The following is a 27,184-nucleotide window of genomic DNA, read 5'->3' on the forward strand; positions in this document are numbered from 1 at the left end:
AGAGAATGAAAGAAATAAAAAAAGAAATAAAAAAGACTTTCATCAACACTCATTCTAATAAAAACACAGTTCAGTTGCGAAACACCCCTTCATGACTGAACAACAATTCAAAGTGAGTGTCTTCATACTCAAGTTCAGTGGTTGATTAAAAAACACACATCTAAGTGCTTCATAGTCGCATGACTGATGAGTGGGCGGACTCAGCAGTAGCTGAGATCAGAGGAAAAGCTAACTCGCTATGCCAAAACGTTAACCAAAAGTGAATTTTTAGTACTGTGTTTGACTAAATGGCAACAGTTTACTTTTAGTCTTATAAAAAAGGACATCCCTACGAAAAATGCATCAGCCTTTTAAAATATGCAGCGCTTCAATATAAAGTGCTTCATTACATCGTTATTTTTTTTTTTTACAATTTCTTATTAAAATATTGTATTCCCTTGAGTGAAACCATAGTAAACATGTTACACATTGGTAAAAATAAACATTTTGGAATGTCTTTTTAAAAAGTCCCATTTGGTGATTTTGGTCAAGCTGAACTTGTTCCTGGGGCCTGGAAAAGCAGAGTTATTCACGTCTCATTAATATGTTCACAGCAGCTCATGCAGTCACTGACAGTCTCTGGATGAAAGGATAGGATGAGTGAAAAAGATGGGTTGGAAATTGCTCTCGGATGCAGTTAGATGAAGTTAATGTAGAAGGAGGTGGATACGGAAGCCATGCAGTGGAGCAGTGAAGAGGTTAGTGTCCGATCTATCTTGAAACCAAAAGACTAAAGGTTCTTTGAGAGAGGCAGGTGAGGGAAAAGACAGTCCTATCCTTGAGTCCACTGTTGTTTTCCCTCGAGAAACATCAATCTGATCCTTCGCTTGACGCTCGATAGCTTCCTGATTCCGCAGTCCTACAGTCGTCATCTAGTCTTTCGTACACTTTCACAAACAATTACCAGTCTGGGGAAACTGGGGCTGTAGATATACTGTGTCTAGCCTTAGATAAATCACCAAACATGCAGCTCATCGTTTTCACTATCTGGATTCAACAGGATGGCTAAACGTCCAAGTAAACAGAGAAGCAGAGCCATGGTGCCCCCTAGCCACCGTGGAAACTCCAGCTCATGCACCACTTTGTGTAATGCAGCTGCATGCTGGGTAGGCAGACGAGATGAGTCATAGCTCTCCACCTATTGGCCCCCTGGCTCTGTTGATGTTTGTGGCCGGCGCCCCAAGGAGGGGGGCCCTACCCCCACCCCCACACACCAGTCTGACAACTTATTATCTGCATCACTAGACACAGCCCCCTCTCGTCCTAAAAGCACCATGGTGATGATAAGGCTGGAAGAGAGGAAACGTACCCTATATACACACAGGGGCCACAGTTCGCGGTTCAAGATAGTCAGGAAGTAACAGTGAACAAGTAACAAAAAAAACACAAACCCCCCAAAAAAAAAGGAAATGAAAAATGATGAAAGCAGTTTCGCTGTGAGTGGTGACTGCGCGGTGTTAGCACGTGTTAGCATGCGCCCGGGGACGTGCGTAGGGGGGAGGGTTGGCATGCGGAGACAGAGGCGGTGGGCGAGGCGGTGGGCGCGGGGCCGGGCTCCTGGAGGAGGGTGGCGAACAGGAAGAGCGTGGAGGTGGGCAGGTACACGCACAGGAATATGACCATGTCCTCGGTCAGGCAGAGGACCAGGGCGCTGGGCTCCGACAGGGCCCAGTCCACCAGGACGCCCACCATCAGGTAGTACACGTGGAACCCCTGCTGGTCATCCCACTCTCCGCCGCCTCCATCCAACCCCACGCCGGCGCCCGCCTCCCCTCCCCCGCTGTCACTCACCATGGGTTTCATCTCCGCCCCCTCCGACACCACCTCTTTGGGCCGGCTCCTCCCACGCTCCACCACGCGCTCCAGCTTCCTGCTGTTCTCCACAAACTCCTGCAGGGGGCGGTAGAGAGGAGTTACAGACCACAACACGCTCCAGCCCGGGGCGTCGTTCTGGCTGAGGGGGGGTTGGGAGGGGTGGGTGGGTCCAGTTGGAGAGGAGCAGGACTGCATTCACCACATTTAAAAAGACTCAAAACGTGAAGAACAGGCGCAATTGATTCAATATTTTTTTCCCTCCTTTCTATCATCTCAACGAAAAGACTATCTTTGAAGTCGGTGGGTTTTTAACACGGAGGCAGATAACAGCTCTGCATGAGCCTGTCAGAGCCCACCAACCAGCTCCCACGAAAGATGCTCAAGGTAGTGAGCCAGATCAAACAAGACACTCCACATATCTGCATATCTCCCCCCTCACCCCCTAACTCCCTCACCCTCCACCTCCTCACCCCCCATCCCCGCCCTGCCTGGTGAGTTAGTTGACAGCGTATCTGAAGGAAACATCTGACGTTCCAAGAGAAAAAACTTGTTTGACCGTCCTTGGGAGTTTTGGAAGCATAAAGGCAGCAGCCAGACTAGCAGAGGCAGAGATGCAAAGAAGAAATAAATAAGTTAGATGGATAGAGATAAAAACATAAATAGATATAGACAGGCAGAGAGAGAGAGGGGGGGGAGTACAAAGAGACAGATATACAGACAGGAAAGTAAATCTGCATGATATTCCTGGTGCTCGTGTAGCTAGGCACTCCACCCTCACCATCAGGGCCTTGTCCATGTAGAACTCCCTCCCCGGAGTGCCGTCGTTGTACTTGGTGTCGATGGCGAAGCACAGGAAGAGCACGTCCACCACAATCTCGAAGATGGACAGGAAGCAGTGGGCCACCAGGAAGGAGAACAGACACACGATGATGAGGGGCAGCACCCACTCTGCGTAGTCCCGCTGGTAGTTCAGCAGCAGCACGCCAGCGAAGGCCGTGGACGTCACGATCAGGACCTGGCGGGGTCACGGGGAACATCGTTATCATCATCGACGTATTATTTTAGAAACATTTACTTTTCGTTTTTTTTTTTTTTTACATTCGACACGTACGCTGACGCAGCATTTCACACTTGAGTTATTGAGCTTTTATGCCCACATGACCAGCGTCCTTGTCACATGACCAGCGTCCTTGTCACATGACCAGCGTCCTTGTCACATGACCAGCGCGCTCCTCACCTTGCCCAGGAAGAGAACGAAGTCGCCCACGGCGTTGATGGCCGCCACCCGCAGGGCGTTCTCCACCAGGATGACGAAGGCATCGCGAGCAGACGTGCAGAAACTGGTGCTGTTGATGGCTGTGGCCGCGTACGCGTTCTACGGGAACATGACCCAGACTCAAGTCACATGACCCAGATCCAAGTCACATGACCCAGATCCAAGTAATACAATAAATACATGTAGAGATTGGTGTTCCCACAGACCAGCTCGAGAATCTTTCAATCTTCAGCAGCTCTTAAAATGTGTCCTGTCGCTCCTCCCCTCCCCTCCCCTCCCCTCCCCTCTCCTCTCCTCTCCTCTCCTCTCCTCTCCTCTCCTCTCCTCTCCTCTCCTCTCCTCTCCTCTCCTCCCCTCCCCTCCCCTCCCCTCCTCTCTCCTCCCCTCCCCTCCCCTCCTCTCCTCTCCTCTCCCCTCCTTTCTCCTACCCTCCCGTCCTCTCCCCTCCCCTCCTCTCTCCTACCCTCCCCTCCTCTCTCCTACCCTCCCCTCCTCTCTCCTACCCTCCCCTCCTATCCCCTCCTATCCCCTCCTCCCCTTCCCTCCCAGGTGACGGACAGAGAGAGAAGACTGTACCTGATTAAGATAGTTGAGGCACTTCTCCAGGCACCACAGACAGCAGATGCAGGTCTTCAGCATGCAGCGAGCACATGCATTCTCCTGAGAGGAGAAACACAGAGGGTCAGAGGGGAAACCGGGAGGGGCTCTTGACAGCTAACGCTCTTTCACACTGTGAAGGGGCCACACTGCCCTGGTTAAGAGGCCACACTGCCCTGGTTAAGAGGCCACACTGCCCTGGTTAAGAGGCCACACTGCCCTGGTTAAGAGGCCACACTGCCCTGGTTACGGGGCCACACTGCCCTGGTTAAGAGGCCACACTGGGCTGGTTACGGGGCCACACTGCCCTGGTTAAGAGGCCACACTGGGCTGGTTACGGGGCCACACTGCCCTGGTTAAGAGGCCACACTGCCCTGGTTAAGAGGCCACACTGCCCTGGTTAAGAGGCCACACTGCCCTGGTTACGGGGCCACACTGCCCTGGTTAAGAGGCCACACTGGGCTGGTTACGGGGCCACACTGCCCTGGTTAAGAGGCCACACTGGGCTGGTTACGGGGCCACACTGCCCTGGATAAGAGGCCACACTGGGCTGGTTACGGGGCCACACTGCCCTGGTTACGGGGCCACACTGCCCTGGTTAAGAGGCCACACTGCCCTGGTTAAGAGGCCACACTGCCCTGGTTACGGGGCCACACTGCCCTGGTTAACCCTTGTGTTATCTTCGGGTCGTTCTGACCCATCAGTCATTGTGACCCACCGTCGTATTGCGACAACTTTACCGCATACAAAAACAAAGTGAAGCATTTTCTTTTAACCATTGGGCTGTCTCAGACCCCCCACATTGCGAAGGTTAAAAGAAAATTATTTTTATTTGTTTTTGTATTGGGTAAAATTGGGTAAACACAACGATGGTTCGTTATGAACCTTTGGGTCATGTGACCCGAAGGCAGCACAAGGGTTAAGAGGCCACACTGGGCTGGTTACAGGGCCACACTGCCCTGGTTAAGAGGCCACACTGCCCTGGTTACGGGGCCACACTGCCCTGGTTAAGAGGCCACACTGCCCTGGTTACGGGGCCACACTGCCCTGGTTAAGAGGCCACACTGCCCTGGTTACGGGGCCACACTGGGCTGGTTACGGTACCTTTCCTTTGAGCTGGTTGTGGATGTACATGAGGAGGAGGCGGGGGATCTTCACCAGGGTGATGATGAAGGAGCCTTTGGCCACCGTGCCAAGGTGGTACCTCACCAGGCGCAGCACCGAGGACAGGATGGGTGTGACCGGGAGGCGGCCCTTATCCCTGGGGGTGGGGCCAAGGGAGAGGGAGGAGGCAGGGGAGGAGGCAGGAGAGAGAAGGCACAAGGGAGGAGGCAGGAGGTGAAGAGAGAGGGGCCAGAGGGAAGACAGTCCATAGAGGAAGAGATGAAAGTGGTAGATACGGTAGATATACGTTGCGTTGCATGTCATGTGCAGTAAAGATCTAGCAGTGTACCTAGTAAAGTAGTATGTGAAGTGTAGCTAGCAGTGTCCCTAGTGAAGTGTAGCTAGCAGTGTCCCTAGTGAAGTGTAGCTAGCAGTGTCCCTAGTGAAGTGTAGCTAGCAGTGTCCCTAGTGAAGTGTAGCTAGCAGTGTCCCTAGTGAAGTGTAGCTAGCAGTGTCCCTAGTGAAGTGTAGCTAGCAGTGTCCCTAGTGAAGTTTAGCTAGCAGTGTCCCTAGTGAAGTGTAGCTAGCAGTGTCCCTAGTGAAGTGTAGCTAGCAGTGTGCCTAATGAAGTGTAACTAGCAGTGTACCTGGTGAAGTGTAGCTAGCAGTGTACCTGGTGAAGTGTAGCTAGCAGTGTACCTGGTGAAGTGTAGCTAGCAGTGTACCTGGTGAAGTGTAGCTAGCAGTGTGCCTAATGAAGTGTAGCTAGCAGTGTACCTGGTGAAGTGTAGCTAGCAGTGTACCTGGTGAAGTGTAGCTAGCAGTGTACCTGGTGAAGTGTAGCTAGCAGTGTACCTGGTGAAGTGTAGCTAGCAGTGTGCCTAGTGAAGTGTAGCTAGCAGTGTACCTGGTGAAGTGTAGCTAGCAGTGTACCTGGTGAAGTGTAGCTAGCAGTGTACCTGGTGAAGTGTAGCTAGCAGTGTGCCTAATGAAGTGTAGCTAGCAGTGTACCTGGTGAAGTGTAGCTAGCAGTGTGCCTAGTGAAGTGTAGCTAGCAGTGTACCTGGTGAAGTGTAGCTAGCAGTGTACCTGGTGAAGTGTAGCTAGCAGTGTACCTAGTGAAGTGTAGCTAGCAGTGTACCTGGTGAAGTGTAGCTAGCAGTGTGCCTAATGAAGTGTAGCTAGCAGTGTACCTGGTGAAGTGTAGCTAGCAGTGTACCTGGTGAAGTAGTATGTGACCACGGCCCCGGCCACGGTCATCTGCTGGCAGGCCAGAATGAACTCGCTGATCCAGATGAGGCCCACGGCGTGATACCAGGTCAGGTACTGCAGCGCCCCCGTCAGGCGGAACTCTGTAAGGCCTGTCTCCTCGTTCTGGATCGGGTTCCCTAAGGGGGGGGGGGAGCAGAGATTGGAATGTATATTTGACGTTCTGTGGTGCTATGAATGTACCTTGGGTTTTGGGATGCTTTTCAGAAAAGTTTAACAATCGGTGAGCCTGAGGGCAGGTTGTTTAGGGACTGAATCCTCTAAAAACTCCCCCTAAATCCCCATCCTGTTTGTGTTCCTGGTAGGACTGCATGTGTGCTCTCCCTTCACTCCTCCTGATTTGAGTCTATTCTTAATTCTTGTTCATCTCAACTGTTTTTCTCTCCTATTTTACACTGTACTTTCTATCCACCTTCCTTCTCCTCCACCTTCCTCAGAATCACTCCGCCTCACCCGCCACCCCCGTCCTCCTCCTGTGTTCTCCCCCTCACTGGCCCCATATCCACTCCCACCCCCGTCCTCCTCCCCCCACGCCACCCCACAGCCTCCTCCTCTCCCCATGCCACCCCACAGCCTCCCCCTCTCCCCCTCCTCACCGGTGGTCCCTAGGAAGAGCAGCACCAGGATCCAGTAGAGCCAGAAGACCACCAGGGCCAGGAAGGTGCAGAAGGGCTGCAGGGTAAGCAGGGGCAGGTGGATGAAAACCTTCCCAGCCACGTGGAACAGGGCGATGGTGAGGGCCACGCGCTTTCTCATGAATAGCATCAGCAGCAGCAGGATCACCTGGGAGGGAGGGGTAGGGAGTGTAGAGAGGAAGGAGAGAGTGAGGGAGGAGAGAGTGAGGGAGGAGAGAGTGAGGGAGGAGAGAGTGAGGGAGGAGAGAGTGAGGGAGGAGAGAGTGAGGGAGGAGAGAGTGAGGGAGGAGAGTAGGGGGGAGAGACGGGGAAAGGAAGAGAGGAGAGAGGGAAGGAGAAGGTGTATGGGGGGGGAGGATTCAGATGACAGATTTCAAATGTAGATTTCAGATTCTAGCATCTTCCCTCAACCTGTCTGTATACTCACGGTGAAGACTGTGGCAGCGATGGCGTACACCAGCAGACCTTGGACGTTGTCCCTGGTCACCTCTTCTTCCTCCCTGGCTTCCTCCTTGGCCTCCTTCGTGGACGTGTTGTTGCCCGTTAACCGGTGGTCGATGTACAGCCACCACAGAACACTGGTGCCCGCTGAAGACGGAAGCACAGAGACAAATCAAATCAAGACAAGAAAAACAACTCTGGGAAAGCCAAGTTTGAACCGAACAGGAAGGGACGAGGTGGTGACAGGAAGTGACCTCACCCAGGGAGCCCAGCACCACGAGGGCGGTGAGGATCCAGACGAGCACGGCAGAGATGTAGCGGATGATCACCATCAGGATCATGGACAGAACTGCAACACAACACACACACCATGACACACACCATAACAACACACACACACCATAACAACACAACAACCCAACACACACACACCATGACACACACCATAACAACACAACAACCAAACACACACACCATGACACACACCATAACAACACAACAACCCAACACACACCACATCATCTCCCAAGAGCACACCAGTCTCTACACCAAACTTGTTTAACTTAATACAAACGATTGCAAACAGCAACACACAGATCAACACTCACACACTACACCCCAAGAGAAGAAGAAAGCAGAGGTAAGCTAATCACCTCATCTTAAAAAAGGTTTTAAAAAAAACAAAAAACAGCAAAAGCTAAATATTGACGTTAAAACCGACACCAGCTTCACCTAGACCACCCAAGCCCTCAACAGACTTCCCAGAACATGTCAGTGACCCGGGATCTCTCCTTCCCTCCAAACACAACATTGCTGCGCCACGCAGCCTGAGGGAAGCTCGGAGATGTGATGACTCTGCTTTATTTTCTCGTCGGCTCTGCATTTTCAGACGTACAGCATGTGCTGACACCTCTCCGGGGCATCCGGAGAGAGAGGCACGAGAGCAGGACCAGCCAGGCCTGTCCATAGCTACCCCGACAGCATTCATATCAGATGCTCCTTTAAAAAGGTAACAGCTCGGCCAACTCAGTCATCTGAAGATGATTATCATGCAATGCAGGTTCTCACAACAAAACTGCATTAAAATACACCCCAACTCTAAATGTAAAAATTGTTGAGCACAAAGGTTTTTTTGTTGTTGTTTGAACGGAACCCCCTAAAATCTCCCATGAATCCCCCATCCTGGTTCTGCGTGAAGGCGCATGTTGATGAGGTCATCACCTAGTGCCAACAGACAGAGGCCCACGATGATCTCCTTGCTGGCCATCACGCCCGCGATCAGCCTGTGCAGCATGCTGTTGTCACTCACGAAGGTCACCACCGCCTCGGCGAACTTTGCGTAGCAGGAGATGTCCACTGGCGTGCAGCGGTTGAACACGGGCAACGCTTTGCTGTGATAGGACGAGAGGGAGGGGTCGAGGGTCAAAGGTCACAACGGAAGGTACGCAGGGAGATGGGGCAGGAAGGGGTGGGGTGGTTGGAGGACACAGGGCAGAGAATCTATCCCTAACTTGGAGGAATGTACAGGTTGGGACAGTCCATCGTATTAATCATGGGGAACACAAGAGAGTTTTTTTCAATTCAGGGATCCTCCTACCTGGGTGGGACGGGAAGTTTGGGACATTTGTCGAATCTGTCAGGATGTCCTGGGTATTTATGACCGGCCAGTTCATAGGAACACAGTTCAGACCCTGAGATAGAAACCACAGACAGAAGGAGGAGAATGAACAACAATAATAGTAAAAAATAATAATAATACAAAATAAAATTAAAAATATTCCAAAACGCTTTTTGTACGTTGCTTCGAATAAAAGCATCTGCTTTATCAAAAAAATTCTGTTTATCATTTTTTGTTTGTTGCTTTTTCTGCTTAGTTGGATAGTGACAGTTTAAGAAAGACAGGAAAGGCAGGGGGAGAGAGAGGGCTTGTCATGTTTATTCTGATGTAAACCCGGCCATCTCTGTGAAAAAGCAGAAATCTGCATCAACCACGAGCTGCAAACCGTGTACAGTGAGTTACAATCCGTATTTCAGTCCATCTGGCAGTAGACATGGTGGCAGGGGTGAAGGATGGGCTAGGCTGGCACAAAACAATGGCATCCATACAATCAGGCGAGGTACCGGGCTTAATGGTGTCTTTGTTAATTTAGTTCGCTCTACACATGTGCCAAGGTGCCCTCAGTGCCAGACAGCAAGACTGTGTGTGTGTGTGTGTGTGTGTGTGTGTGTGTGTGTGTGTGTGTGTGTGTGTGTGTGTGTGTGTGTGTGTGTGTGTGTGTGTGTGTTACTGTGTGTGTACAATATGTATGTGTGTGTGTGTTAATGTATGTATGCGTGTCTCTGTGTTGACAATGTGTGTGTGTTTGTGTGTACAGTAAGTGTATCTCTGTGTGTGTATTTCTCTGCGTGTGTGTGTGTGGTGAATGAAAGGACAGTATTAAGGGACGATGGCACGCCAGGTCACGGGTATGTCACTGTTTGTGTGGAAAGCGTTTGTCGTCCCCGAGGAAGGCAGTCAGTGATTCACTGTCATGACGTCGGGGTTAGTCTCTGTAGCAATGTCCTACTGTTGAAAACGAGACCTTCCCTTATGATCTCTGCTTTACTGAACTTCAGTTTGTGGTACACTACTATTAACTTATATATCTCATATACTGTTGGCATGAAAGAGGAGAATTTCAGGAAAAGAAGTTAGTTTTTTGTTTACGGTTGGCTAATGGCTAAAAGCTAAGTAATAGCTAGGTGATAGCTAAGTAATATTAATAACTAAAAAATACCAAAGTAATAACTAATTAATTTTAATAACTAGGTAGGCCTAATACAAATAGCTAGGTAACAGCTAAGTAATATTAAGCTAGATAATAGCTAAGTGATAGCTCACCATTTTGCATCGCAAACCTCTTGAGGTGGTCGTAGGTCTTCATCTCTTCATAGGGACACAGGGAGACACACAGGGCCATGGATTTGATCTTTCTCTGCACTATGTCGATGTTGCAGGGGTCCAGGAAGAACACATACCTATAGACCAAAACAAACACATAGCACATTAGTACCAGCGAACGAAACACAGACCACAGACCTAACCATAACCCTACACCTAACCCTAACATGGGAAACACTGATAACGTGTTCAGACACTTTCATCCAAAGCCATGTACAGATGGGGGTTTGAACCTGGAAACCTGGGACCTCTTGATCTGCAATCAGACGTTGTGCCACTGAGTTATACATCTCTCAAAAGACAGGTACACTGCCTGCCATTCATAACTAAAGGCGGGAACTGGATGATATCTACGGTACTCAACACATTTCTGTCTTGACAGTGATCTGGAAACTTACTCTGTCAAGTAACTTGCGAAAATCAGCAACCTTTCTCTTGTAATATAATGTAACATATTCATTTACCCGACACCTTTTTACAATACAGGAAGGGATTTAAAACGGCAAACTCTTGACCTGCAGACAGGTGCCCTAACCACTCAGATATAAATCAGAGCCTGTTTCTGAACCCAACGAGGAGGTAAAAGTCAGCACAAAACCAGAGCGTAGGCCTCACCAACGGGATCACAAGACCTGGTCCTGGCCGAGCCAGTCTGCTGATCTGGAACGCCATCGCTCTCCCGAACCACAACACCTCATTCACTGAGACACGCCAAAAAAACCATGTGGTGGGTGGGAAACTCTGGCGGAGGTGGTTGGAACTTGTCCATCCGACTTGGCCGGCGGAGAGGGAAAGGGAACAAGAGCATTTTTCAAATTGTTCACAACGCTCCCTCAGCCTGTCCTCATTTTATATACTTAGGGAGACGTGCGTCCACGTTTGACACACACGCAGACAGACACACACGAGACACACACACACACACACACACACATATGAAACACACACACGACACACACACATGAAACACATACGAGACCCACACAAACACGAACCAAACACACAGACACACAAACAAATAAATGCATACAGCACAGGTCCGCACGCACAAACACACACCCCATTGTCCCGTGTGTCAGTAACATACAGTCGTGCAGACAAGACACAGAGCAGGCAGTAAACAGAGCCGTCTACATGATGACACACTGAATCACTGCCACTACTGATGACAATAGACCTCACAAACAGCCTTCCACCCGTCTGGCTTGGTCCCAGGTGAACACGCCCTGGTAGAGCGATACGAGACCACTCAGACCAGCACCACAACGGCATCCAGACACACTACATCACAAGTCCGGCTCTTGCTCCAGATTGGAGGAGTTTAAGGGAAAACAGGAAGTAAGGAGGAGAATATCTTTACTGGGAGAGAGGAGTGGGGGCAGCACTGTGCCTGATACTGGACCGCCCCGGGGCTGGCAGATCTGCTGTTACACAACCATATACATACCCACACATAGAAACTACATTTACACTCACACCCACACACATACAACTGCACAGCGATACACACCTACACCAACACTAGGATACACTTACCCACACACAACACATCTACCCATACAGACAACTACACTAGTACTCATATACATAGACGCATGCTACGTGTCCTTGGTATGTTCCTGGTATGTTCTTGGTATGGTAGGGTCACTTTATGATATCAAGTATCAACCAGCCTGAGGTTTGATTCTATAGGGCAGAACTGAACACATACTGGATCATCGTGGCAGTATGGCATGCTGGGAGTTGGAGTGCCGAGAGCAGTAGTGGCAGTATGGCATGCTGGGAGTTGGAGTGCCGAGAGCAGTAGTGGCAGTATGGCATGCTGGGAGTTGGAGTGCCGAGAGCAGTAGTGGCAGTATGGCATGCTGGGAGTTGGAGTGCCGAGAGCAGTAGTGGCAGTATGGCATGCTGGGAGTTGGAGTGCCGAGAGCAGTAGTGGCAGTATGGCATGCTGGGAGTTGGAGTGCCGAGAGCAGTAGTGGCAGTATGGCATGCTGGGAGTTGGAGTGCCGAGAGCAGTAGTTTCCGTGTTTGCAGGCCTTGTGAAGATCTGCTCATCAGTAGTTCCAACCTGCAGAGTAGGCCTTCTGAACTTTGACCAGGCGGGCACTTAAGCTCTAACTTTGTTTTGGGTGATCGTGTTAGGTGACACCAGCCTTCCTCAGACTGGGCGACTGCCTCCGTGTCTCACTTACCCCTCCCGTTCAAGCGGCTTCACAGCATGGGGCAGGGAGCTTACTCCAGTGACTTACTTTAAACCGAGCTGTCTGGACAGCGTCGGGCACAACCTTGTCTTAGCAGAACTACGCACCCTGAACACCATGGGAACATAGAAGGGCAAAAGGGTATTTTAACCGTGGTTATATTCTGCTGCCTAATGACCGGAAAACGCAGATACACCAAATGACAGCTGAAGAGAGTGGGAAGGAAAAAGAGGAGGGGATCTGGAGAGAGAGAGAGGGGGAGAGACAGAGAGAGAGAGAGGGGCTGGGGAGGTAGAGAGAGAGAGAGAGCCAGAGGAGGAGAGAGGGACTCGGGCGAGAGAGAGAGAGAGAGAGAGAGAGAGAGAGAGAGAGAGAGAGAGGGGGGGGGGGGGAGACAGAGAGAGAGAGGGGCTGGGGAGGTAGAGAGAGAGAGAGAGAGAGAGAGAGAGAGAGAGAGAGAGAGAGAGAGAGAGAGAGAGAGAGAGAGAGAGAGAGAGAGAGAGAGAGAGAGAGAGGGGGGGGGGGGGGGGGGCTGGGGAGCTAGAGAGAGGGGGGGGAGAGAGAGAGAGCCAGAGGAGGAGAGAGGGACTCGGGCGAGAGAGAGAGAGAGAGAGAGAGAGAGAGAGAGAGAGAGAGAGAGAGAGAGAGAGAGAGAGAGAGAGAGAGAGAGAGAGAGAGAGGCTGGGGAGGTAGAGAGAGAGAGTGGGGTAGGGGAGAGAGAGAGAGTGGACCATGGGAGGTAGAAAAGGGGAGAGGATTGACAGCTCTGTAGTCCTTAATTAAATCCCATGACAGTTGAATTCTTCAGCATCAGGTGGTGAGTGCTCACGGCAAGCCCTAGAAGTCAATATCTCACACCTTCTCCTAGCCACAGAGGGTGTGTGTGTGTGTAGGACCTTGACTGGTAAAGAAACCTTAAACACACTACGCCAACCACACACACAAACTCACCAGCGCCTTGCTTCTAATCCACAAGGATCTCCGTGAGAGAATATGTGTATGTGTGTGTGCCATTAATAGTTAATCCTTGTAAGACCTTTCAAAGTGCAGTAATGACCACATAACTGCCTGCTAATGCGGTGCTCATGAATCAGAGAAGCTAGCCTGGTGACCCCAACAGATCCATAGCTCCTATGGAAACACTGCTGTGGATGAAGGAACATACATCTGCCACTCTTCATGCACGCTCCACGTAAATCCAAAGAGACATGGAGTATATACGTTGTAGAGTTATTAGCAAGAGGAGTGAATCTGTCATTAAAATGAGATTACCACCCTGTGAGACCGGCTGTAGAAATAGAGAGTGTTATGTACTGTTCAGGCAAGCAATGTGCTGTATGAGTGTCTCGCTTCACTCCACTGGGTACATCAGCATGTTTGCATCCTCCTCTCAAGAGCAGAGAGACAGGCTTTATGTCTAGGCTCCATCGGTATAAATAACAGCTGGGAAAACACATTCACTTCCAAGACCCAACGACCAAAATCGTAATTTAAAAAGATGAGAAATGTCTGATGTGACCACACCACATTTAGCTGACTCTCCAAACAGCTCATGAACTTTTAAGCAGAGCAATTTGGAATTCCTTTTCTTCTCTCCTCTCACTCTTCTCTCAACCTGAAGAAAGAAATTAGCATGAGGGGGTGGTGACTCAGGTGTGTGGCACTAGCCAAGCATTAAACGCACATTAGGAAATCTAACAGGGAGGTGGCGGGAACCTTTTTCCGGCTGTGCAAATGCAACAGACTGGAATACCTGTCTACCTCAGGGAACCCACACACTGAGTAGCAAGTGTGTGTCAGTTGGTTCACCTCATCCGCAAAGTATTCAAGGTCTTTCATTATTCACAGGCACCTCAGCTTGAATCCCACTTCGTATTTGCGTTCTATTCATCCGATGAGCGTGGTTGATGTAGATAATGTGAATGGCTTTAGCTCAGCGGTAGAGCGTTTGACTGCTGATCAAGAGGTCTCAGGTCCAAATCATCCCTTGTACGTCTGCTGAACGACCACACTGCTGTTATTGTGGCCTCTTATTTGTCGGTTAAAAAAGGTCTTGTGAGCATGAGGTTTAACACAATACTAGAGATGCAACATTCTGTGTGCCACTGGCATCGATTGTAATCATAACTTTACACCCGGTGTCATTGATGACCAGCACCGTAGTGGAACAAATGGCTATTGGTTGCTGATGACCATAACACATAACCTTAAAAAGTGAAAACCACTGTCTGTGAAGCCAAACCAAATCAACATTTATTTGCACAGCCCTTTTAACAAGCAATGTCACAGAGGGCTTCACATTTACCCACAGATCAGCACCTATGACACTACAAAACTCAGCAGTAAACACTAAGGTAGAGAGCTTGACGAGAGAGAGAGAGAGAGAGAGAGAGAGAGAGAGAGATTGATATGAGAGAGAGAGAGAGCTTGACAACAGAGCGAGAGAAAGAGACAGAAATAAAAACTCACTTTTTGTCAGTCTGATCGAGGCCGCTCAGCCGGACTCCTTCGATCTGCTCGTTGCGCTGGCCGCACGTGTTCCCGTAGCTGTCATACCCGAAGACGAGGCGCGAGGCCCCCCCAGACACGATGGTGAACCCACAGATGCTCCCCTGAGGACACAGGAGACGCCTTTAGTATTCAAGGAGGCGTCAGGACCGAGGTCTAACACACCCAGCGGGGGACTGTACAGACACACACCACGATAGTGGATTCACATCCGACTGTATGTCCACAATGGAAGGCAGTGTTGTTATGAATGAATTCAATCAATTGAATGCTTAAGGTAGCATAAACTGACCCCAAATCACCAAGTAGCCTATTCATGACTCAGTTAATGGAACTCTAGCTATGTGTCGATCATATCTTCAGATGAAAAGAAGTGTTACTTTGAGACATTTAAGTATGGACAAATTGGTGATGTCCCAGTTAAATGCTAGGATGAATCCCTGGGTGAGACAGTAGACTAACAAACCAAAACAGGTGCCACTGGTTGGGTAAAACAAGAGAGGTCAGACATGTTTATTTGTCCTAATTAGTTGTGTAGATTATTTTGTACATACACATGTGATTCCAGGGTAATATTTTGGATGTATATTTTGTGTATGTTTGATATATGGTTGTGCCATATTTCCTGCTTACCATGCCGACGCAGAACACAGTGAACAAAAGAAACCACGGCAGATCCGTGCAACTTCGATCCTCTAAAGGTTTCCATTCTCTCTTTGTCCTCTAGAAAAGAAAACGAACACTGTTTTAGACCACAACTCACAACCTTATAACAAAAACAAAGTGGTATGATACAGAATACCTGTATCATTTATCCACTTTCTATTTTTAAAGCCCTCATTATGCCCCATTACCTACCCTAGCCTACCGCAACGAGGCTTTCTTTAAGAAAAGGCTTCCCCTCGCAATTTCACATTTTAATTATTTCACATGGGCTACTCCTTGGTGTTGAAGGTTATTGTAGTAGCCTATATAACATGAAATAATTTTATTTGTAAACAAAGCGATCCAATCCTACACCCAGATATAAGAGGCGGTGAGGTTTGTTTACAAGATGTAACGGCACCGAAGAGCCATTTATGGTAGCCTGTATAGACAACCAGAGGGCTTGCAACTAGCGGGCTAAGGGGTGCTAAACATCGGAGACAGAACATCAAAACGGTTACAAATTGCTCCGTTTCAGTTAGCCGGTATATTACCCTGCATGAATAAATATGTCTCCTTGTCGGGTTCATGGGAACAAATAATAGGATTATACAAACCCCTACGCGGTGGATGTACTGGTCTCAGGATAGACAATCTAATCTGGCGACGGAGCTATGAATTGTTATTGTATGACTGCGTCCGCAACATATTGTATCATATCATTGTAACAATTGACTTATAGTCAAAATACATTGCTGCACGTTTCAACAATGTAGCCTACACGCAATCACATTCGGGTGGAGGAAACCGTTATCTTACCTCTGTACTACCGCAGCATCCCATTGCAGGCAAGGGTTAGATTTGCGAAGAGCTCAACGCTACACCACAAGAAAACAATAACCCAAACTTGCAGGGAGTTGACGGTGTTAGTTTACCCTGCATGAATTGCGTAGCACCGAACTAAACGATGTGTATATTAGAAAAGGTGTACAATAACCGAATCCCATGGGCAATGCATGCTAATTCCTGTCTCCTTCCTCCTGGTAGCCTACAAGGGATTAATACTTCAGGATTTATCGCGCCACACTTCCTGGTGGATTGTGCAGGTGCTGCCGGAAAAGGGACGTAGCATCCATCCATCTCATTGAGCCTGCGCATTTGGTACCCCATCAGATGCGGGAATGGCGGGACTTCGGTGGGGCCCGCGACATCCAAACCTACGGTGTCTTTATCGGAATTCACTGAAAACGCAACTTTGAACAGATGCTTTGGCGCTGCTAGCCTATAGCCTATTCATTATAGGACTACACCTTTCAATCGTGTGGTTTAAATAATACATTACAATTTGCATTTATTATTAAGTGAATATAATGAGCTTGAGGTTAATTAGGCCTACGTCAAGTAAAATGCAGTCTTTTACTATAGTAGCCTTTCCCAAACAGGCTATGTCGACGGGGTTTGATCCTCGCTGAAATGTCTTAATCTCATATATTCATCAAAGTTTAAATACCTCTCCACCTTCATGACATTTTCCATTTTCATATTTTTTGAAGACGTGTTAGCTTATTTATTTAGGTCTATGCAAACTATAAAAACAATAACAACAATGCTAGTCTATGTGCTACTAGAACCTTTAATCTAACCCTAACCATGTTTTCACAATTAAAGTAGGCCTATTTGGATAAGAAGCCACAGACGATTCAAACATCAAACCAATCAACTAATCAAACTACATTTAGCATTAGGCTCAACAAAATATATATAGGGTTATTTTTATCGTCAGGACTTAGCTCAAAACTGTCGTTAAAATGATCCACCTTTTTCCGGAGCCTGACTTGTTGCGAGCTCGTTGACAGATTTGACAGCCTCTTCTGTTCGACCATCTTCGGGGCTGTCCAACATGCTGTGTGAGGCTCAGCGGGACCAGAGATGCCCGTTCGAGAGGGAAGAGAGGATCTTTGTTCCATTGTTTTCAGTTGTACCAGGGAGAGAGTGAGCAGTGACACTGTGTGTGTATATGTGTGTATATGTGTGTGTATATGTGTATGTGTGTGTACAGCATTTGTGTTGCGTGTGTAGCCAGTAGGTGTGTTAAACTAAATTTAAAATTAATATTTTGTTCCCACTAGGCCTAGTCGTTGCTTGCCGTGTCACAAGAATGTGATCGTTCAAAATGATCTTGTGTTATGTATGCTGTGCACATGATAATAAATCACTTTGACTTTTTTGTTTGCTAGAGAGAGAGAAAGAGAGAGAGAGAGAGAGAGAGAGAGAGAGAGAGAGAGAGAGAGAGAGAGAGAAGATTTCAAGGCTAACAGTGATCAGTAGCAGGGCCGGCCTGACCCAATAAACAAACTAAACATTTGTTTAGGGCCCCAAACCAATCGCGGGGTCCTGAAATGTTGTACAAAAAGAAATGCTATTCAAAGGGCCCCCTACACAATTTTTGTTTAGGGCCCCAAAAACCCTAGGGCTGGCCCTGATCAGTAGGCTAAATTATCACTGTGTCTGTGACACCTTGCGACTTTAAAGAACATATACAGAAAAAGTGTAAGATAAGTTGAGGATAATAATGATAAAATCATTCCGTTTTATGTTATCAGTTAGGAGTCTTTATAATATTATAGTCTTAAACTTCATTTACTATCTGAATCCATTTAGCGCTAATCGTTTCGGCCAGTAGAGGGCAGTCACAGATTGCAAGCCAGAGAAGTCATTAGCCTACCAACTCTGAGAATAATAAGATGTCAGGCCAGAGAGCTGAAGGGAACGACAGCTCTAAAGTGTAGATATCGACACATTGGGCTATGTCTTAATTAAAAAGGAATGTTTTAGGGAGGTGAACAATTAATCCATTGAGTAGCTCCAGGGACGTTATCGCATTACTTGGATGAACATGTTAGAAAAGCCATCCTCACCACCCATGTCAATATCTGTCCAGAAAATAAAAATATAGTTTGCCTTTTGACCCAGTTATGTTAGATAAATGTGTTCGTGTCAACGGTCATGCATGTATCGGAGAGATTGCATCTGGCCTTTACCTCTCTTTTTCATCTGTTGTTGAATATCGTTATTTATTGCCGTGTGGGCAGATTTAATGTTATTATTGGCCAAATGTTTAATCAAGCGTTGACAGGCGGTGAGTCCATCGTCATTTTTAAGGAACATTTTCGATTTTATTGTGTGTGTTCAGAAATTATCAGATTTGTGCGCGTTGGGCCTTGCCATTTTCCTTGACATTGCAGTTTAGGGAGAAGAAGAAAAAAAACTTTTGGACAGGAGAAATCCCCGGCCTCTGGGTTTATTACGTCACTTTACCTTTCACCTATTTGTTTCAGAAGACAGTCCTGGAAAGGTGACGAGAAAACCGTTTTCACTGGACTGGACACGAATTCGTGACAGGCTGCTTAAGACCGAGCTAATTGAACAGGTCAACACTGATAGCCTACTCTTGATTATGTATCTTACAAGTTTCAAATATTAATTTATTAAAATAGTTTATTTTACCTAGTTGCTTCACAGACAGACACGTATCTTGAGACCACTCAACTGTACACATTTAATAATGTAGGCATATTATAGGCTATAGATCTACTCTATAGACACACAGTTGCACCGATATAGATGTTCGTCGCGTCTTCCACAAAGTAGGACCATGCCTCGCCACTCAATCTTTCAATGGTAATCCTCGAACATTTTACTCTGTTTAAAACGAAGAACTACAATACCCACGGCAGAGGATCAAATTAATTCTGATTCTTAAAGGGATAGTCCGCCAAAATTAAATTATTTCACCTAGACCCATTTTGATGACTCAAGATCAAGTCAATACAGAAATTAGGCTATAGGATTAGGGTTAACCGAGCGGATTAATATCTGGAAATGAAATTTAATTGTTGATTATACATAGGCCTAGCCTACTTTTTGTTGTCACATGGTCTTGCATTTATGAATTAGTTTGAATGTAGGCCTACAACTTCATTTATTTCGTAAGTTTACAACACAACAACACTATCCTATAAATTCCAAAATAAGCCTAGGCTACTTTTGATGTAGGCTGATTCTGTGTAAACTAGATACATTTTCGCTGTAGGTTAAGTGGATGGATATTTGGCCTGTCTCCTGTTCCAGATGTTTCTGTGTGGGGTCTGGAGACCGAGAGAGGTCCCTTTAAGAGCTGTTTTGAGTCTGCACGTGCTCCACCGGGGGGGCTTTTAAACCACTGTATTCTTCGTGACCGAAAGTAACCTCGGTTCCCCAAGCGGATGTAGCCAAATGTTGTCCCTATATTATAAATTCTTGTCTAGATCCAGATGAGGAGGCTACTCTCATTCTGCCGTGGAGACTGCGCTACCTGTGTGACAAGCAAGAGGATTCCAAGAAACATCAAAAGTGTAGCCTAGGTGTGGCGAATCTTGGAAAGAAAAATCATTCATGTTCAAAGAGACTGCATTTCGTGTCAAAGGAAAGTAGGTAAGAAAATAGTTTAGACGATATATCCCATTCATTGTCCCGTTGTTCGCGGCGTCGCCTGTATCCTTATTTAATCCTGGTGTAAAACGGAATTCGACTACTACATTTTGAAGTAGCTACAAGTTATATTGATTATGATTTGGTTTGCTTACTGGACAACATGATTGTCAAGTAGCCTCCAGGTTTACATTTACAAGAAGATTCTTTTGTTATTGGTTATTACTTTTTGGAAGATGGAGGGGAAAAAAATCGTCAAAGTGAACTTCAAAACCACATGCATCGATGTGTAGATTAGCCTACAATACAACTTGACTTTGCTAATTAATGAGTCGCATCGTTGTGCGCAGAATATAATTGGGTGTTGAGATGGGATTTAGTTTTGATTAAAACAGTTTTGACAGTTCGAATAAATAACATTTGATATGATTCAGACAAGGTGTCAATCGGTTATTCATAAAAATAATGTAGTCTGTATATTAAATAGATAGCGAATTTTCTGTAAAGTTGGCAACCTAGTTTATATAAAACGGTGGTTCCTTCAAACACCGGTGGAGGTGCCAAAATACGTGTTTGGAAAGCATGCTGGTTCGTCGTCCTCTTAATTCATTGAAGGTGACAATTTACAGAAAGTTCTCTATTAAACCATTATGGGTTTTAAACATAACGGTGCCTTTGTGTAGTATTATCTCATCTAGAGCATAATGGTCGAGTAGTGCCAGCCTATGAAGGTCGGAGCATAAACTCATAGCCTGTCTAATGTAGCTTAAGTATTGAGCAAGTAATGACTGACGTCTCATGATTTAATCAATTGATAAACATGATTGATTTAATCATGACCTTACAGTTACAGGGCTAAAGGGCCTTGCTTTCTTGAAACAATGTCTATTGAAATAAAATGTTAAACAACCGCAGCCGTATTAATCAAACGCATGCTAAACTGTAATTTACACATTTCCCATTTGTAGCGTGCATGAGTGATCAAAGGACCAGTGTCTTTGTCCTAGTTGGCAGCGTTAATGGCCTCTTTTAACGTCACGGTCCTAGTCTAGTCACGCTACCTCCGCTCATTTCTTCACTCATTTCTTCGGAGGCGACACCTAATGAAGTCGAGAGACGCTAGCTCGCATGTGTATTAGCCTACAGTCCTCGTTGGAAGGACCGGGAGAGGATAAGAAGTGATCTTGTCAGCTCTTGATAATGTGACCTTTCACCCTGTACCTTTGAGCTGTGTGCTGGCTGAACTCACCGATGCCTTTTTACCCAGCCTCACCGGAGCCCGTGTCATTTCAGTTGAGACCTGGAGCTGAAGGACGTCTGAAGGAAAAGAGCCCTGGAGTAGAGATGTCCATCTCAACTCAGCTGGGCTTGCTGTTGTGGAAGAACTTTACCTACAGAAGAAGACAAACGGTAAGGAGTATTGTGTTTTTTTGTTTGTTTTGACTGAGTATGAATCACGATGGCGTTGTTTTTAAGAATAAGAAAACCGTAATTTTCCCATATGATCTATGTCACTTTGATACAATATGAAACTGTTAAAATAAACTGTTTGTTAATGTTGAGCCCATTATTTAATTTATTTTTATTCTGAAAGGTGCGTACCAATCAAATCGTTTTTGTACCATAGATACACTCTTACTGTACAATAGTGCTTCCATTTCCATGATGGCAAATACACTACAGACATGCTGTATATGCTTGATAAGATGACAACTGCTATGACTAACTAGCTGAAAGATGACTCTTTTAAGCACATGGTTGAATTTGTGTGTGGGTAGATTCACTGCAATCAGAAAGACAAGTGACATTCAGTGATCGTATAGCATGGCTAGAACAGCCAGCTGTCTTTTGTGTCCCTTGTTGCGTTGTTCTCCAGAAAGTCTGTGTCGTGGATTTGTGGGCGACCAAGCCCCCTCCTCACGGCTACCCGTAACCCTATGATCACTCCGTAAACAGAGATGACCTCACTCTTGCTGGGATTGAAAATGTTGCATTCGTTATTTCGGTGTCCGCGCCGGTCGTATCGATCTTTTGAGCATGCATTATGGATGAGTCCATAGTAATAAATAAAGAGATGAGCTGTGTCCTGTCAGGGCGAGGCATGGCAGACCTACAATGTTGGGATGCTGATGTTAAAAGGTTAGGCATTAACATTGAGGGTTTGAGCTGCATTTATAGGAAGGTTTGGGGGAGGGGGGGGGGGGGTTGTAGTAATGGTTTCCATTTGTCTTTTCACTGTAAATGCTGACTAACTGTCTGCGCCTGTGCTTGTGTTTTCCCTCCAGCTTCAGCTGCTGGTCGAGATAGTATGGCCTCTGTTTATCTTCTTCATATTGATTGGGGTGAGGATGCACTACCCCCCGTATGAGCAACATGAATGTAAGTAAACCGTGCGCCCCATCACCTTCTGGCATCCACATCTATACCCCTGCCCTCAGCCCCACACTGGCATCAACTTTTAAAATGGCATGCTGGACTGCTTGTGTATACCTATGTATATCAATCAGTCATATAATCTAATGGATCAATTGAAAACTCAACATTCATTGCTATCCTAATTCCACCTCCACAAACAAGAGATATATATATTCAGATAGAAAAATAGATTATGTTGAGATATATCAAATCTAATAATGGTGTTTAGCTTGAAGTTGCACTTATGAACTGTTGTTGAGGTGGAATTAGGATAGCAATGAATGTTGAGTTTTCAATTGATCCATTAGATTATATGATTGATAGTTTGGATTTAGTCCGTTTGTCAGTGATGACATGTCACGGTGATTTTAGTGGGGTTGTAGATTTTATGATGGGTTTATAGGCCTCTAATCTTATTATCGTGGTTTCCAATGTGAACGCTGATGGAGGCCGTGAAGGCCTTATCTGTGTCACGGGCCTGATTTGTATTTTGTATATAATCACTAGCTGTGCAAATGCACGTAACATGTGGAGAAAGTTAGTTAGCCCTTGTGTTATCTTCGGGTCATTCTGACCCATCAGTCATTCTGACCCACCGTCGTATTGCGACAACTTTACCGCATACAAAAACAAAGTGAAGCATTTTCTTTTAACCTTCGGGTTGTCTCAGACCCCCCACATTGCAAAGGTTAAAAGAAAATTATTTTTATTTGTTTTTGTATTGGGTAAAATTGGGTAAACACAATGATGGTTCATTATGAACCTTTGGGTCATGTGACCCGAAGGCAGCACAAGGGTTAGTTGACATGATCTCTTCCCCTGACTATATAGACACCTACACACCGCCAGTGTTTTCTCTGAGGTGCAGAGAAAATCTAGATCAAAATCAGTTGTTCTCCCAACTGCCATAAAACAGGAAATGTTATGTTCGCTTGATTTCGGTTCTGCTTAAAATCCTGGTTTAGGAAATAGGCACAAGAACACTGTTAGCGTAGATCACATGGTGTGTGACTCCAAGGCATGTTGCAACTGGTTCCTAGCCAGAGAGGAGAGACATGTTCTCTCTTGTACAAAGTATAGTGAATCATAACTCTTTGGGACTGGTCTTAACCATCTATCCTTAGAGGAAAGGTCACCATCTGAGGTATTCTTTGTAAAATATAACTGTGCACATGGTGTCTCATTGTGATTCCTTGTTTAAAGAATGGAAATGTCATGACATTTTTTGGAGATGAATAGACACTGGCACACATAAATGTTTTCTCTGTAGTACAGCCATTCTGCTTCTAAAACTGAACACCTATAAGTTGATCACCATAATGTGCAAAAAACTGCCACTAGAAATCCTACTAAATTCTAACAGCGACACCTGAAGGAAATAATGAATCAATGTACTTAGAAATCCAAGATGGAAGCCACAGCTGTGCCAAGTACTAGCTTCATAAGTTATCTTATCTCTATTTTGCTAAGAATTTGACTAGTTGGAAGTCTTAAAGGTTTGCAGATAGCAAACTTTTTTTTGACTGCACGCAAATAACTCAAATCTCTGTAAAGGGACTGTAATAGCCCCTCGGAACCAAGGTCAGACACTGCTTAGGCAATCAAGTCCCCGTTCTCCTCTTGATAAGAAGGGGAGAACCTTCCTGTATGGATGGGATATCTGCTCCGATGCTAACTCCTCTGTCTCGGGAATCAAAGATAACACAATCTAGATTACACACAGGGCTGTGTACATCCTGGACTGATATGAAGGCCTTTATTTTTGTCAGGAAACAAAAACGTTTTTCCAGCTGTTTTTGAGACGTTCAAAGCTCACCGTGTGCAGAGCCAGTGGGTTGATTAGTGAATATTTGAAGCTTCTCATCTCCAGATGAGATTTGACATCTAGAACCTGGGCACTCTTGATTCATGTTGACAGATCAAATACGATGTTCAAGTCACAGAAGACGCGGCTTCCATGTTAACCCGTGAGAAATACTTATTTAGTCTACATATTGTTCATTTAGCAGACCCTTTTATCCAAAGTGACGTGCAAACAGTTCAATAGTCCCTGTCCTCACTGTCTCTGTTCCTGTCTCTGTTCCTGTCTCTGTCTCTCCATTTCCCTCCGCCCTCTCTCTCTCTCTCTCTCTCTCTCTCTCTCTCTCTCTCTCTCTCTCTCTCTCTCTCTCTCTCTCTCTCTCTCTCTCTCTCTCTCTCTCTCTCGCTCTCTCGCTCTCTCTCTCTCTCTCTCTTTCTCTCTTTCTCTCGCTCTCTCGCTCTCTCTCTCTCTCTCTCTTTCTCTCTTTCTTCTCTCTCTTCTCTCTCTTCTCTCTCTTCTCTCTCTTCTCTCTCTTCTCTCTCTTCTCTCTCTTCTCTCTCTTCTCTCTCTTCTCTCTCTCTTTATCTATATCTCTCTCAGGTCATTTCCCCAACAAGGCCATGCCCTCTGCGGGCACCCTGCCCTGGATCCAGGGCATCATCTGCAATGCCAACAACCCCTGCTTCCGCTACCCGACCCCTGGGGAGACTCCCGGGGTGGTGGGCAACTTCAACGACTCTATGTGAGCCACGCTCAGCCTTACCGGCTTGTCTTTTCCGCTCATATACTGGAGCTAAAAACACAGACGTTTTGAGTCCAGATGTACATTTAATTTATTGAGTAAATGTTTTTTTTTATTCATAGCGATGTACGAATAATGCATTTAGAAAGTACAGTGTTGACATTACTAACCTTCAACACAGCAGTAACTGTTTTGAAATGCTCCAGCAGGTTGGGATTCCAGTGAGCGACTTGGGATTTGAGTTTGTGTTTTGTGTTTGTGTCTGCAGCATTTCTCGGCTGTTTTCAGATGCTAAGAAGATCTTGCTGTACAGTCAGAATGACCGGAGTCTGGAGGGATTCAAAGACCTGGCCCAGGCCCTGAGGGTACTGCAGGCCAACACCTCCGGTAAGAAGCCTGGCTGTAGCCTGGGGCTACAGAGAACCCACCATTACTGAACGTTTCATGAATTTAGCGAAGCGTTTTTATCCAAAGTGGATAGTGCATGTAGAAAGACGTGTGCTTTTGGTATGATTACATTCTTATCTTGTCCAAAAAGTACAACAGAAGCTCTTGCGTCACAGGTGCGTATAGTAGTTCTAAAAGTGTTTCAGTGGTTTGAGTTGGGGAACTCCAACCAAAGTTGTACAGAACGAGGGTCTAGGTCGGTGCTACTCCCACACCAAACCCACATCGCTGTCATCTTCTGTCATGTGACACGGGGGCGTCATGGTGTCATTCTGGGCGCCCCCTGTTTACCTTAATCTCTCGTTCCACCATCTGACCCAGTGGAACAAACCTCCCTGACTGACGTGCAGCGGGGAACTGAGAAGTTTGTTTGATTACATCCTTTGACGGATTCTCAGTTCTCTCAAGTGTTTAGCCGGGTAAAGGTGATCTCCGGTTTCGTCTGTGTTCCTTGTCGGCTTAACAGACCCATTCTTTAGGCAGCCTAGCGAAACACGCCTACGACCTGAGCACAAGAGAAAAGGTGTTGTCTATTCCCCCCGTCCTGTATGCCAACGGGACTCCTACCCTTCTACCTGTTACAACTTGCTATCTGCGCCCCCACTCGGGGGCCCACACCCCCACCCCCTCCCCCACCCCCTCCCCCTCCCCCACCCCCACCCCCTCAGTAAATGACCAACAACCGTAGATTCCGCCTTCAGAATCCCACACTCAAATTTCCACCGGCAATTACATTCCATTATTGGGATGTGTTTGAATAGAGGTGGCGTGATGGGGAGGTGGTGGGGAGGGCCAGGCCAGGCCAGGCCTCGCCCTCGCAGGCATGCTGAGGCAGGTACCCCTGGGGGGGATGAAGGGTGGATGGCATGGGAGATATTCAAATATTGTTTCATTTTGAGAGATGTGCTGGGAAGTTTCTGAATTTGCAACCTCTGGATCAGATGCTCTGACCACTGAGCTACCATGTGAACGATGTCTAATGTGACAAGGGGAGTCAGGTGGCTGAGCGGTTAAAGAATCAGGCTAGTAATCAGAAGGTTGCTGGTTCGATCCCCGGCTCTGCCAATGACGTTGTGTCCTTGGGCAAGGCACTTCACCCTATTTGCCTCGGGAGAATGTCCCTGTACTTACTGTAAGTCGCTCTGGATAAGAGCGTCTGCTAAATGACTAAATGTAAATGTAATGTCTAGATATTAAGATTGGATATTTGTTTTGAGTGAGATCAAGTTAATGGGAAGGCTGTTTGGGCATTGTTGGTGAGACAGGGATTCCTGTACTTGTTTGTATATACATTTTGATAGAACTGGTTCGATAGAAGTAGTTGTCTTTTGAGTCATGTCACTAGAATAGCAGTGTAGAAGACCTTTGCTGCTGTTTGGCAGTGCTGTAAGTCACCCATGTGCCAACCTTGTGCAAATGCAGCTTGTTAATACCTTTACATGTCTCATATCAGGTTCAATTAAAATCAGTTTATCAGTCAACTGTAATGCTCGTCCTCATAAAAACTCTGGAATGTGTGTGTCACAAATTCAGAGGAGAGATATGTTATCTAATACACTTTTAAGCGTATGTACAGTATACAGCTGCATAAACAAGGTTTTAAATTATACTTTGATACTTTTAACGGTGTTCTGGGGGGCTTTTAACAGTTCCAGGACTTCAATGTCAGCACATTTTGCACAATACAACATGAGTCGTTTTCGCTCTGTTCTTTTTTAATGTCTTGTTGTGTATTGTTTGGTGTCTTCCGGCTTTCCTCACACTGAGTCCAGACTCCTTTGATTTCACACAGAGTGCATTGAGTTTAAGGTCTAATCATCACTATAATACACCCC

The 27,184-nt window shown here is 46.6% G+C and overlaps 2 protein-coding genes across 4 annotated transcripts in view; one reads left to right on the forward strand and one right to left on the reverse strand.

The window, feature by feature from the left end:
• Positions 1-348: 348 nt before the first annotated feature.
• Positions 349-17,422, reverse strand: slc44a1b (solute carrier family 44 member 1b). Of its 2 annotated transcripts, none has more exons than XM_062476469.1 (16): positions 17,292-17,422; positions 15,463-15,552; positions 14,791-14,933; positions 10,058-10,194; positions 8,774-8,867; positions 8,398-8,567; positions 7,436-7,525; positions 7,163-7,323; positions 6,697-6,883; positions 6,051-6,219; positions 4,832-4,988; positions 3,707-3,790; positions 3,092-3,229; positions 2,633-2,869; positions 1,831-1,929; positions 349-550 (listed from the first exon to the last, which is right to left on the reverse strand). In XM_062476469.1, the coding sequence occupies exons 1-16, from the start codon at positions 17,355-17,357 to the stop codon at positions 527-529; spliced, it is 2,046 nt and encodes a 681-aa protein (XP_062332453.1). In that variant the 5' UTR covers positions 17,358-17,422; the 3' UTR covers positions 349-526. The 2 variants fall into 2 exon arrangements, with proteins under 2 accessions (XP_062332453.1, XP_062332454.1); XM_062476470.1 differs by lacking the exon at positions 17,292-17,422 and adding an exon at positions 16,294-16,644.
• A 2,352-nt stretch (positions 17,423-19,774) lies between these two features.
• abca1b (ATP-binding cassette, sub-family A (ABC1), member 1B) overlaps positions 19,775-27,184 on the forward strand; it is a 35,437-nt gene continuing 28,027 nt past the window's right edge. Inside the window, exons 1-5 of one of the 2 annotated variants that reach the window (XM_062475939.1) lie at positions 19,775-19,947; positions 21,238-21,354; positions 22,230-22,323; positions 24,761-24,902; positions 25,171-25,289. In XM_062475939.1, the coding sequence (XP_062331923.1) occupies positions 21,289-21,354; positions 22,230-22,323; positions 24,761-24,902; positions 25,171-25,289 (421 nt within the window). In that variant the 5' untranslated portion in view covers positions 19,775-19,947; positions 21,238-21,288. The remainder of the gene's footprint in view (positions 19,948-21,237; positions 21,355-22,229; positions 22,324-24,760; positions 24,903-25,170; positions 25,290-27,184) is intronic. The other variant, XM_062475940.1, reaches the window with a different exon arrangement.

The sequence above is a fragment of the Osmerus eperlanus genome, chromosome 13 (genome assembly GCF_963692335.1).
Source record: "Osmerus eperlanus chromosome 13, fOsmEpe2.1, whole genome shotgun sequence".
Taxonomy (NCBI): domain Eukaryota; kingdom Metazoa; phylum Chordata; class Actinopteri; order Osmeriformes; family Osmeridae; genus Osmerus; species Osmerus eperlanus.